This window comes from Silurus aristotelis (assembly GCF_946808225.1).
Source record: "Silurus aristotelis genome assembly, chromosome: 3".
Taxonomy (NCBI): domain Eukaryota; kingdom Metazoa; phylum Chordata; class Actinopteri; order Siluriformes; family Siluridae; genus Silurus; species Silurus aristotelis.
This window is the reverse complement of record NC_139576.1, coordinates 9004417-9024965: the sequence shown is the minus strand read 5'-3', so window position 1 is coordinate 9024965 and position 20549 is coordinate 9004417. Positions and strand designations below refer to the sequence as shown.

The 20549-nt window shown below is 37.8% G+C and overlaps 1 protein-coding gene and 2 long non-coding RNA genes across 4 annotated transcripts; 2 read left to right on the top strand and 1 right to left on the bottom strand.

Annotated features, from left to right (window-relative positions):
* The first annotated feature begins 2335 nt into the window (after positions 1-2335).
* Positions 2336-2736, top strand: LOC310723812. The gene is made up of 2 exons (XR_014532793.1): positions 2336-2448; positions 2494-2736. It is a non-coding gene; the product is annotated as an uncharacterized lncRNA (long non-coding RNA).
* Positions 2737-3539: 803 nt separating this feature from the next.
* LOC310723760 (uncharacterized protein) lies at positions 3540-11266 on the bottom strand. 2 transcript variants are annotated; one of them, XR_014532750.1, is made up of 7 exons: positions 11049-11266; positions 9899-10210; positions 9652-9688; positions 5602-5653; positions 4540-4590; positions 3685-4449; positions 3540-3644 (listed from the first exon to the last, which is right to left on the bottom strand). XR_014532750.1 is itself a non-coding variant. In XM_083537202.1 (6 exons), exons 1-6 carry the CDS (start codon positions 11089-11091, stop codon positions 4393-4395), a joined length of 612 nt encoding a protein of 203 aa, XP_083393328.1. In that variant the 5' UTR covers positions 11092-11266; the 3' UTR covers positions 3658-4392. The 2 variants fall into 2 exon arrangements, 1 of the variants encoding a protein (XP_083393328.1); XM_083537202.1 differs by lacking the exon at positions 3540-3644 and having other exon boundaries at positions 3658-4449; positions 9652-9748.
* LOC310723806 lies at positions 7311-7800 on the top strand. The gene is made up of 2 exons (XR_014532787.1): positions 7311-7430; positions 7641-7800. It is a non-coding gene; the product is annotated as an uncharacterized lncRNA (long non-coding RNA).
* Positions 11267-20549: the final 9283 nt, after the last annotated feature.

Sequence of the window (20549 nt, the reverse complement as noted above, 5' to 3'; positions counted from 1 at the left end):
TAATGTTTCAGATCATTAAACTAATTTAAGTATTAGAAAAAAATAACACAAGTAAACATGTATATGTTTACTTATATGTATATGTTTACTTATATATATACATACATATTTATGTATATGTATGTATATATATATATATATATATATATATATATATATATATATATATATATATATATATATATATATATATATATATATATACATACATATACATAAATATATAAATATATAAAATTGGTCAAAGGCGCTGCTCAGCTCCAGAGTCACGCAGAGAGTGCTGTCACGCTTCAGATTTTCGGCGAAGGCGCTGTCAGACTCCGACTGAAATTTGCCGTCATGCTCCAGAGTCCCACCGAGGTCGCCGTCGCAACTCGAGTCCCAGAGTCCCTTCGAGGGCAGTCACTCCACCTTAGACCTTTCCCTAACCTCAAAGGTGTTCCACCCAGTGGCAGTTCGCAACAAGCTTCACCGACCTTCCTGTTGTCCCAGGTTGTGTGGCCCTGTCCAAGTCGGATCTACTCGTTGCCATTATAAATCATCCGGGCTTCCTGCCACTTGTGTTCCCTGTACTTCCATGCTCCTAGCTCCGCTTCGGATGAAGCGATCACGATTAGTTTGCTTTTGTATGTTTAGCGTCAATAAAGACATTGTGGTTTACTCCCGGTTTCTAATGCCTGGTCTATATCCGTTACAGCTGCATGCTTAAAACGTTTTTAGCCACTTCTTTGTCTTCTTTCGGGTGCTCCCGTTAGGGTTTGCCACAGCGGATCATCTGTCTCAATACTACCCTGTCCTTAATCTGCCTTTTTTAAACCAAGAAAAGTTTTTATCCACTTATAAATAATAAGGAACGGCTGATTTCGCAAACTGTAGTTGAGTAAAAAGTAAGATATTTGACTTTAAAATGTAGTGAAGTTAAAGTTAAAGTCTCCCCAAATGGAAATACTTCAGTAAAATAAGGATACATGAAAAAGTTACTTAGTTACTGCAACGGGGAAAAAAAAAAAAAAAAAAAGCGCATTGCAATCACAAAAAAAGATAAAAGCGCATTGCATTCACAAAGAAAAAAATATATAAATAGTTGGGGCACTCTTATAGAGCATTTTAACTATTATTATTATTATTATTATTATTATTATTATTATTATTATTATTATTATTATTATATTTTAACACTGACTACTATCATAGGAATCTAGGTGTCACACAAAGTTGAGACCTGGGTTTCTGTAAAGACGTCGTCTTAGACAATTTCGGCGCCTCAGGTTAACTCCGCAAGGATCCAGAATTTTAAACAGGTGCCAGTTCTCTGAGATATCACTAGGACAGCTTGGATGCATTTCAAATGCATTACTTTGTATCTATTAAGCATTCTATATTGGTTGAGCTGCTCCTGAAGAAAGAGAGCTACTTCGAGAAGGTCAGAATGTGCTTTTCTCCTGAACAGTCCTAAGCACTTTAGATACCTGCGCAGTGTTGACATACTAATAACAATACCATCCAAATTACTCAATGACATGATCTCCCAGTGTCTCAACCAAAGTAAGAAATTAAAGCGAATTAAATTTGCCAATGTTTGCTTTATTGTCCCCGTTTTCCCAAAAGCAATGACCTAACTTTATACAGTCATCAAGCTAAACCATATGATAGCTGCTACATCTCCATGGTTGCACAATAAAGCAGTTACAAACAAAAAATGCAGTAACATCAGATCCGGGGATATGTGCTAAAATGCTCCCCTGCCCAACTATTTTTTTTTCTTTGTAAATGCAATGCGCTTTTTTTTTCCCTTGGGTTTTTTTTTTTTGGTGAATGCAATGCGCTTGTTTTTTTTTTTGTTTTTTTTCTTCTGTTTTGTGAATGCAATGTGCTTCCATAGTCCATCACTGCAAAATGTGTGTAAACGTGTTAAGTGTTTATATTCACAAATATTAATAATAATAACAAACAAAATAAAAAATTATAATAATAACAATAATAATAATAATAATAATAATAATAATAATAATAATAATAATAATAATAATAATAATAATAATAATAGTAAATAGCATTTCTTGCTAACTTTACCGAAACTGAACCGAACCATGAATTTTATGCACCCTTTAACCCCTAGTATATTATATACATGCTGGTAGGTGTGTAGGTTGTGTTAAAAGTAGCACAGGAGAGCATGTAAATGTTTGTGCATGGTGCCTTTTTAATGGCTGATGAAAGTCCTTTGATAGCTGTGCTGCTAAGAGCAAATCTCTCTCTCTCTCTCTCTCTCTCTCTCTCTCTCTCTCTCTCTCTCTCTCTCTCTCTCTTTCTCTCTCTCTCGCTCTCTCTCTTCGTGAACTCAGGTCCACCATTCAAGTTAAAATGACTTGTGCTATAACACTTTTGCATAAAAAGTAGTTGAAGATAAATAGCCTCTATAAACTAAGTTCAGAACAGCTTCTTTTAGTGGTGGTGTATGTGAAAGTTCTCACGTACACCACAATAAACTAGATTTTATCCAGTTTTTTGTAAGAGAACTGGTCAGACTAGCCTCAGTCACATCTGCATTACATTGTTTAGTGCTGTGCATGACAGTTTCCTGAGTGATACTGCTGTTCACCACATCCTGAGGGGAGAGAACTTTCACATACACCACCACTGCTATCATGTTAAAGCACAGTATATGAGTTATACTAAAGACTCGGTTTGTTTAACATTTACATTTTGTTAATAAAAAATATTATATGGCAAAAAGTATGCAGACCCCTGACAATGACCGGATTTCCCCCTTTGATGCTAATAACCACAGTGTTTTGTAATGTGACTTAAGGGGTCTGCAAGGACAAGCGCAAATGTCTGGGGTTTAGACTGAGGCTCAAAGGTGTTCAGTAGGTTTGATCCCTCATGTCTGTGTTATCTTCTGGATTTCCCTTTCAGTTATGCAGTCATAGCCTGTCTTGCTGGAGACCCTACTACCTGTCCCTTTTTTCTCTCTGCATCTTCCTGATTCATAATGATGCCCTAGCTCAGGAGATCACTTAGCTGAGTATGTTTCCAAGTCAAGTAAAGTCAAGAAGCTTTTATTGTCATTTCAACCACATATAGCTGACGCAGTACACAGTGATGAAAGTGCTATACAAATAAATCTGAATTGAATTGAACTGAACTGAATTGAACTGAACTGAACTGAACTGAACTGAACTGAAATGAATTAAATTGAATTGAATTGATTTGAAATAAATTTAGGGCTCTGTGCAGGACACTTGAGTTCTTTCACTATAATAGTATGTAAAGATAGATATGTAACTTTAATATGTATCTTAATATTTTATTTTTATTTTTCCCACTATTCTAATTAAGCATGTAAGGAATGCTTTACTACAAATATGTTTAATTATTAAAAAAATATCACAGGCATTTATTTTTTTATAATTGTAATTGATTTTAAATAAGCATTTGACTGGCTTAAGAGGTAAAACATAAATACAGAGATTCCTCTTTTTTTCACACTGACAGGATATTATTCAGTGTGAGCAATACTCACACACACTCTTCACCCTCCTACTATCAGGGAAACGGTTCTGAAGCATTCGGGCCACCACATTCAGACTGTGCAACAGTTTTTTCCTGCAAGCCATCAGGCTCCTCAACAAACATCTGAACTGAACTGAAACTCTCACACACACACACACACACACACACACACACACACACACACACACACACACACACACACACACACACACACACACACACACACACACACACACACACACAACTGTGTGACTGATCTGTACAAACCGGACTCAACACACATCATATACTTCACACACCCAGGTTTCAGTACCATTCACACTTTTTATTATCGCAAAATGTTTACATGCCGTTTGTTGCTGATCTTCCGGGACTTGTTCTTTTGCATAATATTCTGTCCAAATCCTTTGGTCACTGTTCAGTTTATTTTGATTGCTGCTATTGTTGAATTGCACAGTTCTGTTTACATTTTTCTGTTTACATCTTCTGCTACTGTGCACCTTATTCTGTCACGACAGGTTTTACTGGCGGAGCGATTGCTATTTTTATTTTTATATTTTGTGTATTGTGTATTGTCCTGCACTGTCCTGTGTTGTCTTGCACTGTCTTGTGTTGTCTTTTGCACTATTTGCACCAGTTGCACACATGCACTTTATGTGGTGAGGATCTTAGTTCTTGGCCCTGAGTTTTTTTGTTCTGTGACTGTTGCTTTATGTTATTTTATGTAGCACCTGGGTTCAGGAGGAACGTTGTTTCATTTCACTGTGTACTGCATCAGCTATATATGGTTGAAATGACAATAAAAGCTTCTTGACTTCTTGACTTGACTTGACTTGAGATGACAAATTTGTAAAGCAGAAACCGCAGAAATGAAGCTCAGGATTCAAAGTTGTGGCCAACAGCAAAGTCATTTGGGCTTGTCATGTTGTAGACCTGTAAAAAAACAAAAACAATTATATAGTGTAGTTTGACAACTAAAATTGTAGCTGATTATCTCAAAAAAGTTTGGGATGAACAACTTACACAGGTAGTCATTGTCTCACTGTTATGGACAAAATCCTGATATGCCTTTGCCTAGTTACACAAATAAGAAAATGTAATATACATTAAGTCAAATAAAATAAATAAATAATAAAAAAAAATTCTTAAATTCTCAACTGGTTGATGCTGACATTTTTGTGTTCTTCATTTGTGTCAGATTCTTTTTAGCACAATATCTGAACAACGATTAGATGTTTTTAGCATTTATATGTAAGTATAATAAATAAAATAAAATAAAAACTTTGAACTTTTTATGAACAAGGTTAAGGTCACAACAAGGTCAAATGGTTGAAATATTTTTTCTTCAGTAACATCCTTTGGCATATAGTATAGCCATACATACATACATACTGACCGGCTAACATTTGCTTTATGTGGCTCTTCTTTGTAACCACAAAGTTAGAACACAAAATAGTACAGCATGTCTCTGTATGCTGTAGTTTCACAATTTCTCTTTACTGAAACTGAAAGGCACAAAATTTGTTCCAGCATGACAATGGTCCTTTGTACAAAATCGCCTTTATGAAAACATGGTTTGCAATGGTTAGAGTGAAGGAACTCACGTGTTTGACTTCAACCCCACTGAACACATTTCGGATTAATTGAAATGAAATAAACTATGTACCAGGTCTCTTTGACTGTTTTTTTTAATGGGACCAAGTGCAACTGATCAGGAGTCCACATATTTTGGTCCATAAAAGAGGATTCCAGGCATTTCTTTTTACCAAGAAGAACCTTTTTGGTGGTTGCTGTATGCCAGGTGACATCAGTGTTGTCAAACTTTTGTTCTTTTAATTTTCAATTTCACACATATATTTTAAATAACATAAAAAGGTTACATTCAATAATGTCTTAGTATACAGTAGAAAGCAATAAAAGCTAATAACTCAAATGTTTACAATATTTTATAATAATTATCATTAGTTACAGTTAAGTACAAACATTTCCAAACCTTTCAAATTGTTTCTAGTACTAACATAGACTTATAAATATAAAGCCCTAAACAATGACATGCCTATGTGTTTATGATAATTGGGAACTTACAAGTTCATATCTAGTTTCTGTTGGATTGGATCCTCCATTAATTTTCCAGTTCCTGTTATAAAAATCAAAATGCTTTAAAGGTTACATGAATTTGACCAAATAAATAAAAACACAGTCTAAAACGAAGTTAATTACAAAGATTTTTTTCAGTCTGTGAGTCTTTGCTTCCATAAAGTAATAATGCTCTTTTAATCGAGGGTATAATGAATTAATTATTTAAAATAAAAATTTGATGAAAAAAAAAAGAAACAGAGATGGAAATAATTTTGTTGTATATATCAAAATAAGGGTGAACATAATTAAACAAAAGATTTAAATGAAGACAAACTTCCTTTGAGTATGTAGCAAAAGCCTAAACTAAAGTTTAGTAGCTAAAATGCATTATGCATTGTTTTGTCTTCTGCTGTGCCTGCAACCACAACTAAAAATATACCTAGGTACACACACCATCATACATCCTCACAAACATAAGGTTCACCTCAGATATGCATAACATGTTATCATTTCTGTCTTTGTGGCAAATGCAAATAGTAGATTATGATCAAACCTGTCTCATATTTTTTTTCCCATTGGTCAGGCATATATGCAGGTGCATGCTGCAAATGTCTGCTGATATAACATTTGTAATGCAACAAAATAAAATGATACGACAAGACATAAAAAACTGATATTTTCTAAATATAATAATAATCATGAATCCACCGTGATGATGTTTGTTCATTTTGCTAGCTTGGGGGTTTTAATTTAGCAGTAATGTATTATGTGTTACCGGCCAGAGCAGCCCCTTTAAGAAAGTAGCAGATGTAGGTAAGACATGTGACCGAGGCATCTTGACATGCATGCATCATGAAAGATGTGGCTAAATCAGATAATAAATTCAGAATCAGATAATAAATAAAACTGAAATATGTTAGTTATGTATTTTTTCTGTGCAGCCCGGTACCAATTGACCCATGGACCGGTGCTGGTCCGCAGCCCAGGGGTTGGGGACCATTGCTGAAGACTATAAAAGCTTCCAAAAAATTTAAATTTTAATTGTATATTTTTATCAATTAAGAAAATGGAAATTAGGCAAATCTAAATCAAACCAATATTTATTGTGACTTCCCTTTGGCTTTCAATTCGTAAACTTGCAAATGTTTGCACAAAATGAGAGATTTTGTATGCTCAGAGTCAGGTGTATGATTAACTATTTATATCTTGCAGATAACCATTAGGTTCATATGTAGGTTGAAACAGAAACTATGTAGGAGGTTTAAAGTGGGTGAGAAACGGCCAAACTCTGCTGATAAGGTGGAAGACAGTTTAATGTCACAGGTCATACACCATGGTAAGACTAAGCAAAGCAACAAGACAAAAGGAACTCATACTCAATGTTGGGCAACAGTACTTTTAAAAGTAATGCATTACAATATTGAGTTACTCCCTAAAAAAGTAACTAATTACTTTACTTAGTTACTTTTTATGGAAAGTAATGCGTTATATCACTTTTGCGTTACTTTTGCGTTACTTGTATCTCCTTCACGCCTTAGAGGTGTAACAGGTGTAATATAGATAATTGCCATTAAAAATAAGTTATATTAGGGCAAAAGACATGTCTTAAACATTTAAAATGCTTAATAACTTCTAAAAACAATAAGATGATCGACTACATCAATAAGATGATCGACTTTTTAGTCGCACTTCTGTACACTGCTTTTCAATCTGCCTCGCCGTCAGAAATGTAACTATTGTTCATGTATATAAGGTTAAGGGTGTGGGCTGCACACCGGTTATGTGGAGGGAGAACATACCTTTCGCTGTCATCTCGTAAAACATCGTGTAATTCCGTAAATATGACCTCGTCCTCGTCTACATCATTCTCTGCTTCATCATCAGCTTGAAACATTCTGAACGCTTTTACAAAGTTCGCTCTATTATCAGTGACCGTGGCAGTTTATCTTCCCACAAAGAGCAAATGCGCTGTGAATTTTTTTCTCTCTCTCCACTGCGATGGCATCGTACATGTGTCTCTCACGGAAAACTTTTATTCTAAACAGTCAATAGATCTGCAGTGGTGGAAAGTCGGCAAAAGTTTTCTATATTTCTGTCTCCATTTCCATATATGCAACATTGCATAATGTTGCATATATTCAACATTAAACACACACACACACACACACACACACACACACACACACAAACACACACAAACACACACATCTGTAATGCTGTGCTTTGCATGCAGATGTGTTTTTTTTTTTTGAAGTGGTATTTTTTGCAGTTGACAAGAGCTTTTCACCAACACATAATCTACACTTAACCATTATTCCTTTCTCCTTTTCCTCGACTATTTCAAAATAATAAGAATACTTCCATCACAGTAATGTAATTCTCTGGTTTGCCATCTCCGCTTCTGACCAGCTTCTGTTCCCGCGGCTCGCACGTATGAGTGCGCGATTCTACGTGACTACATTTATTTTTATTCAGTATTTATTTTTTTATGCAAAATAATTTAACTGAAAAGTAACTCGCATTACTTTTTTAAAAAAAGTAACTCAGATAGTAATGTGTAAATTTATAAAGTAACGCGCTACTTTACTCGTTACTCCAGAAAAGTAATATTATTACGTAACGCACGTTACTTGTAACGTGTTACCCCCAACACTGCTCATACTGCATCAGCAAGGTCTCTCCCAGGCAAAGATTTTAAAGCAGACTGGGTCTTGAAAATGTGCTGTTCAAGCTATTTTGAAGATGCACAAAGAAAGAGGCAATGTTGAGGGCAATGCAACAGATGTCATGCTTACCTCATTTCGACATCAGAAAATGTCCAACAGTGCCATCAGCAAAGAACTGGAAGAAACCAGTAGGACCCAGTTACGTTCAATCGCTGTATGTAGAAGTCTAGCTAGAAGTGGCATACATGGAAGAATTGGGGCAAGAAAGCCATTACTTCAATGTGGAAACAAGGCTAATTTTTTTTTATCTATGCATGAAAACATAGGAACACTCTAGGTTATGTATGTAACCCTAGTTCCCTGAGGGAATGAGACGCTGCTTCACAGCACTTTGGGAATGCTTCCGGATTTGCTCACGCTCTGAATCTCGTATGATACCAGACGGAAAGCGGTCTTTACAAACAGGTACCTAAGGGCCTCCTCAGCCAAGGGCTCAATTGGGGGCTCAGACAGAGACGCCAGCACAACGGCCAAATCCCACACAGGCACTCTGGGTCGCATACCTGGCTTCAGCCTCTGGGTGCCGCAGAGGGAATGTGTCACCAGGGTGTTTACCCAGCAACTGCTCCGCGGGCGGGGAACAATAAGCCAAGATAGTGGACACGTAAGGTACCGCTGAAACGTGCCGATTGCTTTTTGGTCTCCATGGCATCTGGCCCGTGAACTCCTTGAACCCAACAACTTTCACTTACAGCGAGGTTAAGGTACGGGAGCCGAATGAGCATGCTTCTAACCTAAGCATAAATACATCGGCTGTGTGTAGCCTTATCCATCAAGCAATACCATCAGGGAGGTGTGTGACTGGCTCCAGATTTATTCTGCGACAGGACAACAACCGCAAACATAGAACTAATGTCATTAAGAACTATCCTTAGCATAGTGAAGACCATGGAGTGCTGAAAGTGGTGGTTTAGCACCCACAGTGTCCTGATTGCAACATTATTGAGTCTGTCTGGGATTACATAAAGAGCCAGAAGGATCCAAGGCAGTCTACATTCACAGAAGATCTGTGGTTAGTTATCCAAGATGTTTCAAACAAACTACCAGCCGAGTTCCTTAAAAAACTGTATGCAAGTGTACCTAGAATAATTGATGCTGTTTTTCAGGCAAAGGGTGGTCACAACAGATATTGATTTAATTTGGATTCCTCTTCTGTTCACTAGACTTTAGAGCATTTTTTGATACCTGCTATTTTGCACAGTACTGTATATTAATGTTTTTTAGGTACGTATTTCGGACATTATGGAGCGTTATACATGCATACATTTTATTGCAAATGGATATTTATAATGCATTAAAAGAATGAACTTTTTCTGTAAATTTTGCTCACCTGTGAGAAAACACCATGCAGAAAATAAAGAGGCCTACTGCAACACACACTAGTGTTACTGGGAAAACTTTAAAGAAAAGCATTTCTTTGACGTTTTCTGTGTTGGCAAAAATATAAAAAGTTAAATAAAAAAAACAAATATATTTTAATTACAAAAAGAATCAGATAGAAAAACAGAAAGATCTCATAAAAATATTGTAATTCCCTGTCATTTTATGCTATTTAAATTAACAGATATTTTAAATACCTTCTATGGTCAATTTCCATTGCAGTTTTAATGGAAAACATGAGTATAATCCTGCATCTGAATGCTGTACATCAGATATACGTAGTATTTTTGAATTTTGACTGTCAACCTGCATCCTGCTTGATGTGTAGTTGATCACATGTCGGCTTACAATTGGGCTGTAGATAAAAATAATATCCCCATCTTTCCGCCATCCATTGTCTATATGCTCAGTAATCATAGTTCCATTACAGTGAAAAACAACAGTCTCCCCCCTAACAGCAGTTCTGTTCATCTGCTGCGGAAAATAAGTCTCATAAGAGTTGATATAATCTGTCGGAAAAAAAAGCAGAGTGGTCATCTTTTACAAAAATGTCTAAACATTATAGCATACAGCACAGGCATTTTATTCATGCTTTTAGGTTGTTGAGGAATTCACAGTTTCTAGATAAGCTGCTTCCAAATTATAACATTATTCCCAAAAATATTGATATTGCATGTGTAGTTTGCCTAAAAACTGCTTATGTACTTCTTATTAGTTCCTCAACACACAAATATACACTTCCTTTTCCCTGACAGCCATGAAGTTGTTTTAAAGCATCGGATTATGTATTAATATTACATGTGCTGTATGTAACAGGGAAAAAAATGCATTGAGAAAATCAAAGATTAGCAAATTAAAACAAATGAAACAAATTTACTTAAAAAGCTACAAGAAATGTAAGAAATCTGGGTTCATGGGTCCCATGGTAGTTTTTACAGTGTTACCCTATAAGAAATGAAAGGTAAAAGCTATCCCATGCTAACTTACTTCATCTGTTTGTTTAATTCTTGTTTTTTTCGTGACCTTGTTTATTGTTTATTGACCTTGTATATTGATTCTTGTTTATAATCGTTGGTATAACCATTTAAAATGTCTGAATATGTACGTTTTTGCTTGTTAATTTTGCAGACTGTACTTCCCCAACACAAAATTCTTGATTACTCTATGATCCTGTTTTGTTTATTTCAGATATCAACAAAGAAAATAATTTCTGAATTCATGTTTTACCACAGTGTTGAATCCCATAACCTTTTTAACTACACAGCGACACAAATACTTGAAGACAATCATGTCAGACACATAGGAAAGAATAAAGAAACACTGTTAAAAAGTAAGAAAATTGAATACCTGCATAAAATAAGAAAAACCCGATGACTCCTAAATACAGCATCCTGTTCTGATGATGATGATGATGATGATGATGATGATACTATCAGCGTGAGTTTAGGACAAGACCCTCTACAGTGCTCTTTGTAGTGTCCGAAGTACAAGGCTGGCTATAAAAGCAGATTAAACCACAGAGAAGACCAAGAGGAAGTGGCTGTTTGAAATGAAAGTGCAAGAGATAACAGGTAAGGGGATTCAAAGGCTTGAGATGCACAACATAAATGCATTTACAAAAAAGATGATGATTTTTTTTTTATTTATTATCAGCCACAAAAGATAAAATATTTTTGAAATATGTGTCACTGAAACAAAGAGGAGTCAAAAGAGTGGTGAGGATCCATGTGCTCAAGTCTGAGCACACATGTGCTTTAATATAAGTACACAATGGCACACATGTAGTTTGTACCATTTAAAGACAAATATGTACTTTTGCTTGGGAAAGAATGTTACAGATATTTTATGATGGAAACATATTTGTAGATTATTTATACTTATATGGTACATGATACTTATATTATGGTTTAACTCTGAACAAATTGTAGAAGGATGGACAATCCAAGGTGTTAAAACTTGACAAGCAGTGCAAGTTTAAACATGGGTCAACCAGGATAACAATGGCTCAGAATGTAGTTGAAATAACTGCTAAAAGATGCATGTAGAATATTGTCCATATGCTGTTTTTCTTCGTTTGTAGCAGGAAATTACGTAACCCGTGACAGAGTTAAACTTTTGGAGGATATAGCCCTCTTTTTTTAAGGTAGTAAGTTTTTGGAGACTGGTTTGACATTCTAATTGACAAACTATTCACAAGGGCTTGCTTTAAATTATTGTCAATGAAAAGAAGATAATGAGTAGGTGTTTAAGAGAGTAAAAACATGTTTTATAGACTCTAGTTGATTCTCTATTAAAAAAACTTTCACGTCATTTAATCAACTTATGACAGACCTAACAAAAATTCATAGACAATATAACAGAAAAGTTATCTTTTATCAGCATCATTCACATTCATCTCTTCAGCCTGAATAATGCATTTGTGGCTTTTAAATATGACCGTCATCTGTTCCCACATCTGATATGTGTACACGTTAACATTGTGAGGATTTGATGATTAATTTAGCCAGTTTTTTAACCTACATTTCACCACATAGGTTTTGCCAATTGTCTAGACACACTAGGTTAGAGGGCAGGTTCACACATTTTATTATTTTTTTTGTTAGCTCTTTTTTTATTATGTTAATTTATTTGGAACTGTCCACATTCTCAATGGTCTCCTTGGTTTATTGTAGTGTATTGAACATTAAAAGCAATAAAAATAAAATAAAGCTGGATTTTAAAGTAATTATTTTAGTATTAGAGGTAATCAGTTTATTATTATTTACATTTGTAATCATCAACATTTAACAGATTAAATTTTTAAAACAATATAAATAAAATGCCTGCTTGGTTAAAGATGATATAAAATCATATTTTATAAAATTATAAAAATAGAATAAATCAAATTAATGCAATACACTTTTTATTATATTGATTAAATTTAATAATCATTAATCTTAAATTTTCTAAACGATATGATCTACTGAATTGTTGTACTGTCAGGGATCCACCAGCCACACCCGCGCCAAACCCTCCAATCACTCCAAGCAGCTCACCAACTTACTAATCATCCACACCTGGTCCAAATCAGTCACCACACTATAAGAACCCCGTTTATCCACAGGCTCATTGTCCGTTCTACAGCTTAGGCTTATGAACATTCCGGACTACCCAAGCTACTCCGTTTGGTTTCGATTAGCGTGCAAGATTCTGTGTGTTGTCTGTTCTCACTCTGCCACAGTTTTTCTCCTGGTTCAGTTTACCCTAGTTGGGTGCTATTTTGTTTCGTGCTTTCTGCCTTGCCCTTTTGTTTCTCATTAAAAGGCCGTCGTTGAATTCACTTGGTTTCCAGTACGTTCTTTGCTCCTGACATCTACTTATTTTATACATATTTTAACAAATGTCTTCATATCTTCCATCCTTCATTCATCCAATAAATCGATATGCGGAATAGTCAGGATTTTCTCCTTTCAAGAGAAATTCTTAAAGCTGGAAATAAAACGCTAAAGAATCAATAGCGCTAGCGTTAGCCGCTAACTAGGAAGTGATTAATGGCTAATGCTAGCACTACGGATTTAAGATTTGTTATTTGTATCAAACATCGTCATATGCAGGATATAACTTGCAGTGAAAGCTCTCGGGTTCTCCCATTAGGGATCGCCACAGTGGATCATCCTTCTCCATACCCCCGGTCCTCTACATCTGCCTTTTTCAAACCAACTACCTGCATGTCTTCCCTTACCACATCCATAAACCTCCTCTCTGGCCTTCCTCTTTTCCTTCTTCCTGGTGGCTCCATTCTCAGCATTCTCCTAACGATATACCCCATGTCCCCCCTATGCACATATCCAAACCATCTCAATCTTACCTTCCTCACCTTGTCTCCAAAACGTGCCACATGCGCTGTAATAATCTAATGCCCTCTAATAATCTCATTTCTAATCCCGTTCAGCCTCGTCACTCCCAGCAAAAACCTTAACATCTTCAGATCTGCTACCTACAGCTCCACCTCCTGTCTTTTACTTAATGCCACTGTTTTTTAACCATACAACATAGCAGGTCTCACTGCAGTCCTATGAACTTTCCCTTTTACTCTTGCAGATACCCTTCTATCACAATTCACTCCTGCTATCACTCTTCTCCACCCACTCCACCCTGCCTGCACTCTTTTTTTACTTTAAACTTGACAAGCAGTGCAAGTTCAAACATGGGTCAGCCAGGATAACAATGGTTCAGAATTTAGTTGAATTAACTGCCAAAGGATAAATGTAGAATATTGTCCATATGCTGTTTTTCTTAGTTCATAGCAGGAAATTACCTTAACCCGTGACAGTGTTAAACGTTTGGAAGATATAGCCCTCTATTGGTAAGGTAGTGAGTTTTTGGAGACTGGTTTGACATTCTCATTAACAAACTCTAACACACTCTCCATTACATTACTTTGTTGACCCCAGGTTCCCAAACGTTTCCACCTTCACCACCTCTTCTACCTGCAACCACACCACTCCACTGCCCTCCCTCTCATTCACACACATGTACTCTGTCTTACTCCTACTGACTTTCATTCCCCTTCCCTCCATCGTGTACCTCCACCTCTCCAGGCTCTTCTCAACCTGCTTCCTACTCTCACCACAAATCACAATATCATCCGCAAACATCATAGTCCACGGAGACTCCTGTCTAACCTCGTCTATTAACCTGTCCATCACCAGTGCAAACAGGAAAGGGCTCAGAGCCAATCCTTGATGCAGTCCAACCTCCACCTTGAACCAGTCTGTCGTTCCTACTGCACACTTCACTGCTGTCACACTGTCCTCATTCATGTCCTGCACCACCCACACATAAAGTGGGGCAAAAAAGTCAGCCACCAATTGTGCAAGTTCTCCCACTTAAGAAGATGAGAGAGGCCTGTAATTTGCATCATAGGTACACTTCCAAGAAAATCACATTGTCTGATTTTTAACGAATTTATTTGCAAATTATAGTGGAAAATAAGTATTTGGTCAATAACAAAAGTTCATCTCAATACTTTGTTATATACCCTTTGTTGGCAATGACAGAAATCAAGCGTGGATCAAGTCTCCACAAGGTTTTTACACACTGTTGCTGGTAGTTGGCCCATTCCTCCATGCAGATCTCCTCTAGAGCAGTGATGTTTTGGGGCTGTCGCTGTCAGGGATCCACCAGCCACGCCTTCCCCTAACACTCATATCCACCCTAGCAGCTCACCTAATTACTAATCATCATCACCTGGCTCACATCAGTTACCTCCATATATAAACCCCAGTCGTTCACAGTCTCACCGTCCATTCTACAGCTTAGGCCTACGAACATTGTGGACTCTCTCACCTATTGTGTTTGGATCACGCTTCATGTGTTTTGGACGTTTCTTTAGTTTTCTGTATTTCTTTTGTGTTTTCGTTCATGCCTGCCCGTTTTCTGCTTTGCTCTTTCATTTATTGAGTGAGTTAAGTAAACACGTTTTTTATTCATTCAACCTCCGGTTTCCTGCGAGTTCTTGTGCCTGACAGTCGCTGGGCAACACGGATTTTCAACTCCCTCCAAAGATTTTCTATGGGGTTGAGATCCGGAGACTGGCTAGGCCACTCCAGGACCTTAAAATGCTTCTTAGGAAGTCACTCCTTCCTTGCCCGGGCAGTGTGTTTGGGATCATTGTCATGCTGAAAGACCCAGCCATGTTTCATCTTCAATGACCTTGCTAATGGTAGGAGGTTTTCACTTAAAATCTCACGATACATGGGCCCATTTATTCTTTTCTTTACACAGATCAGTCGTCCTGGTCCCTTTGCAGCAAAACAGCCCCAAAGCATGACGTTTCCACCCCCATGCTTCACAGTAGGTATGGTGCTCTTTGGATGCAACTCTAGGGTTCTAGGGTGCATTTTTTTCTCCTCTAAACATGACAAGTTGAGTTTGTACCAAAAAGTTCTATTTTGGTTTCATCTGACCATATGACATTCTCCCAATCCTCTTCTGGATCATCCAAATGCTCTCTAGCAAACTTCAGACGGGCCCGGACATGTACTGGATTAAGCAGGGGGACAGGTCTAGCACTGCAGGATTTGAGTCCCTGGTGGCGTAGTGTGTTACTGATAGTAGCCTTTGTTACTTTGGTCCCAGCACTCTACAGGTCATTCATTAGGTCCCCGCATATGGTTCTGGGATTTTTGTTCACCGTTCTTGTGATCATTTTGACCCCACAGAGTAAGATCTTGTCTGGAGCCCCAGATCGAGGGAGATTTTCAGTGGTCTTGTATGTCTTTAATTTTCTAATAAATGCTCCCACAGTTAATTTCTTCCCACCAAGCTGCTTACCTATTGCAGATTCAGTCTTCCCAGCCTGGTGCAGGTCTACAATTTTGTTTCTGGTGTCCTTTGACAGCTCTTTAGTCTTGGCCATAGTAGAGTTTGGAGTCTGACTTTTTGAGGTTGTGGACAGGTGTCTTTTATACTGATAACGAGTTCAAACAGGTGCCATTAATACAGGTAACAAGTGGAGGACAAAGGAGCCTCTTAAAGAAGAAGTTACAGGTCTGTAAGAGCCAAAAATCTTGTTTTTTTTGTAGGTAACCAAATACTTATTTTTCACCATAATTTGAAAATAAATTCTTTAAAGATCAGACAATGTGATTTATCTGGATTTTTTTTTCTCATTTTGTCTCGCATAGTTGAAGTGTACCTATGATTAAAATTACAGGCCTCTCATCTTCTTAAGTGGGAGAACTTGCAGAATTAGTGGCTGACTAAATAGTTTTTTGCCCCACTGTACACCTCTGACACACCTGACTTCCTCATACAATACCACGACTCCTCTCATGGCACCCTGTCGTACGATTTCTCTAAATACACAAAAATACAATGCAACTCCTTCTGACCTTCTCTAAACTTCTTCATCAACATTCTCAAAACAAACAATGCATCTGTGGTGCTCTTCCTCGGCATAAAATCATACTGCTGCTCACAGAGGGTCACCTCTTCTCTCAGCCTGGCTTCCACTACTCTTCCCATAACTTCATGGTGTGACTGATCAACTTAATTCCCCTGTAGTTACTGCAAATCTGCACATTTTGTTTATTCTTTAAAAAAAAAACAGTACCAGCAAACTCCTTCTCCATTCCTTAGGCATCCTCTCACCTTCCAAAATCTTGTTAAACAATCTGGTCAAAAACTTCACTGCCATCTCTCCTAAACATCTCCATGCTTCTACCATTATGTGACCTTTTCCAACCACTCTTCATCCTCTTAATCGCTGCTCTCACTTCCTCCTTATTAATCCTATCCACTTCTTGCGTCACCATCTCCACACCATCCAACCTTCTCTCTCTCTCTCTCTCTCTCTCTTTCTCTCTCTCTCTCTCTCTCTCTCTGTCTCATTTTCCTCGTTCATCAGCTGCTCAAAATACTCCCTCCATCTTCTCAACACACTCTACTTACTAGTCAACACATTTCCATCTCCATTCTTTATTGCTCTAACTTGCAGCACATCCTTCCCAGCTCAGTCCCTCTGCCTGGCTTCTTCATCTTCTCTTTTGGCTTCTCCCATTAGGGGTCACCACAGTGGATCATCCATCTCCACACCCCCCTGTCCTCTACATCTGCCTTTGTCACAACAACTACCTCATACAACTCCTCATATGCCTTTTCCTTGGCTTTTGTCTACTTTCTCATCACTCTGTCGATCCAAATTCTGTTTTGCCAACCTCTTTCTCCTTATGCTTTCCTGCACTTCCTCATTCCACCACCACGTCTCTTTGTCTTCGTTTCTATTTCCAGATGTCACACCAAGTACCTGGCCCTTAACCCTCTATGCTCCGGGGGTCCCTTACGAGGGAAATATCAAGGTCCGTGACGTCGGAGTGATGTGGGGCCGCCTTCCCGTGGGCTCACCACCTGCAGGAGGGACCGTAAGGGATGGTGCTGTGAGGATTGCAGTCGAAGGCGGGGGCCTGCTTAGACTGCTGCCCCTGCGACCCGAATTACGGATAAGCGGGAGAAAATGGATGGATGGATGGACACCAAGTACCTTTCTAGCTCTCGCCTTATCACTCCTGCAGTAGTTACCCAATCATCCAGCACCTCTTCACCACCACCGAGCCCCTGTCTGACCTCTTCCCTGAATCTCTGCTTCAGTTTTCCTCCTTCAGTTTCCACCATCTTATTCTTCTTTAAGTCCTCACTCTCGTCCTCTTCTTTTTCACCCCCAAAACCATCCTACAGACCACCATCCGATGCTGTCCAGCTACATTGTCCACTGCCAACACCTTACAGTCTCCAATCTTCTTCAGGTTGCATCTCCTACGTAGCACAGTCCACCTGTGCACCTTCCTCCACTCTTATACGTCACCCTATGATCCTCCTTCTACTTAAAATAAGTATTTACCACTGCCATTTGAATCCATTTAGCAAAATCTACCACCATCTACCCTTCCACATTCCTCACCTTAAAACCATACCTACCCATCACCTCCTCATCACCTTTGTTCCCTTCACCTACATGCCCATTAAAGACTGCCCCAATCACCAATCTTTCATTCCTAGGTACACCTTCCACCACTTCATCAAACTCACTCCGGAATTTTTCCTTCTCTTACATCTCACAACCTACTTGTGGAGCATAAGCACTGATGGCATTTATCATCACCCCTTCAACTTCCAGCTTCATGTTCATCACCCTTTTAGAAACTCTCTTACTGTACTCTTCCTTCAGGATCACCCCTACACTGTTTCTCTTTCCATCCACACCATGAAGGAACAGTTTAAATCCACCTTCAATGTTTCTGGCTTTTAACCCCTTTCCACTTGGTCTCCTGAACACACAACATCTCCACCTTTCTCCTCTCCATCATATCAACTATCTCTCTCCCTTTACCAGTCGTAGTACCAACATTAAAAGTGCCAACCCAAACCTCCACTTGCCTACATTTCTCCTTTCCCTGCTGTCTCCGTAAACGTCCTTCTCCTCCTTCGGCCAACAGTAGCCACATTTCCACCGGTACCCTGTTTGCTAAAAATACCCGTGGCGGTCGGTGGAAACCCAAGCCTCGACCGATCCAGTATGAATTTCTCTTTCGTGAGCCGCATATTTGATTTGGCACGTTTTACGCTGGATGCCCTTCCTAAGCAACTCTTGCAAAGAGACAAGTATATATACACAGTGGAAAAAAAACTAGGCTAAAACTCTTCCTATTGGGTAAGAAGACATACATGTGCATCTCAATAAATTTGAATATCATTAAAAAGTTTATACATTTTTAGTAATTCAATACAAAAAGTGAAACTTGTATATTATATAGATTCATCACACACAGACATATATTTCAATTGTTTAATTTCTTTTCATTTTAATGATTATGGCTTACAGCTAATGAAAACCCAAAATTCGGTATCATTCAAACATACATACACATCATACATCACCACGAATACAGAATCTGGTGTAACACTGCTGTTGTGGCTAATTCCGACCCCCCCTGGCTGAAGTCCACCCCCTTTGCGTGCATGCAGACAGTACCGTCGTGTTTCCTGTATCTTCTTTTTTCGGCTTCTCCCATTAGGGGTCAACACAGCGGATCATCCGTCTCCATACCCCCCTGTCCTCTACATCTTCCTCTTTCAACCCAACTACCTGCATGTCATAAACCTTCACCTTGGCCTTCCTTTTCCTTGTTCCTGGTGGCTCCATCCTCAGCATTCTCCTACCGATATACCCCATGTCCCTCCTCTGCACATGTCCAAACCATCTCAATCAAGCCTTCCTCACCTGTCTCCAAAAAGTCCTACATGTGCTGTCCCTCTAATAAATTCATTTCTAATCCTGTCCATCATCGTCACTCCTAACGAAAACCTCAACATCTTCAGCTCTGCTACCTCCAGCTCCACCTGCTGTCTTTTACTCAATGCCACTGTCTCTAAACCATACAACATCTCAGGTCTCACCACAGTCCTATAAACTTTCCCTTTTATGCTTGCAGATATCCTTCTATCACAAATCACTCCTGTATAAATAAATATATTTTAGGTTCAAGAAAATACATGTAAGTAGAATATATATACTTAATATATATTCTTATGTAAGTTTGGAAATGTATACTTAACTATAAGTATTTATAGAAAATAGATTTATGTAAATATATTTAAAAAAAATATTTAAGCAAATTGATTTTTTGGCCATTTTCTGTGTATTGTGAAATAAACTTATACATATATATTTTTAATATATTTTAATTTTTTTTATCGTATGGGAAGTGTATCAGACCTATTTTAGTGACTCTTTTAAGGGGGTAGAATCATTGCAGGTGGGTTTAAAAAGCAAATGATTACTGAGTGTATACTGCCATCTACAGGAAACTGTAAAAGTTTTCGTTAAATTGAACGCGTGAGGATCAGGGAAGCATTTAATGAATGAAGACTTCCTCCCACCAGAGGAAATTGTTATCATTAATTGAACAATTAATGCTTAACCAAGACGGAAACAAACATAGCTGAATTCTACCCACTACCCAATGAATTCTACCCACAGTCCAATTAAAAAAGATATATATATTTTGCCTTAATACCTAAATAGCCACTAAAATGGGTATAATACACCTACAAAAGTAATAAAGTATATATTAAATATATTATTTTTAATCTATCAGCATGAACAGCTTTAGTATTTAGATTTCCCTTCGGATATTGCTGGAAAGTATCTCATTTCTGACACCAGAACTGTTAGATTTTTATTATGTCCAAACAAAACTTATTTTTTGGAGAGGTTTTCTGATAAGGGAAGAATCACACAGCACACAGAATGTGTTCTTCAGTTTAATGCAGATAACAAACTTACAACTAACAAACTTACAACTCTCT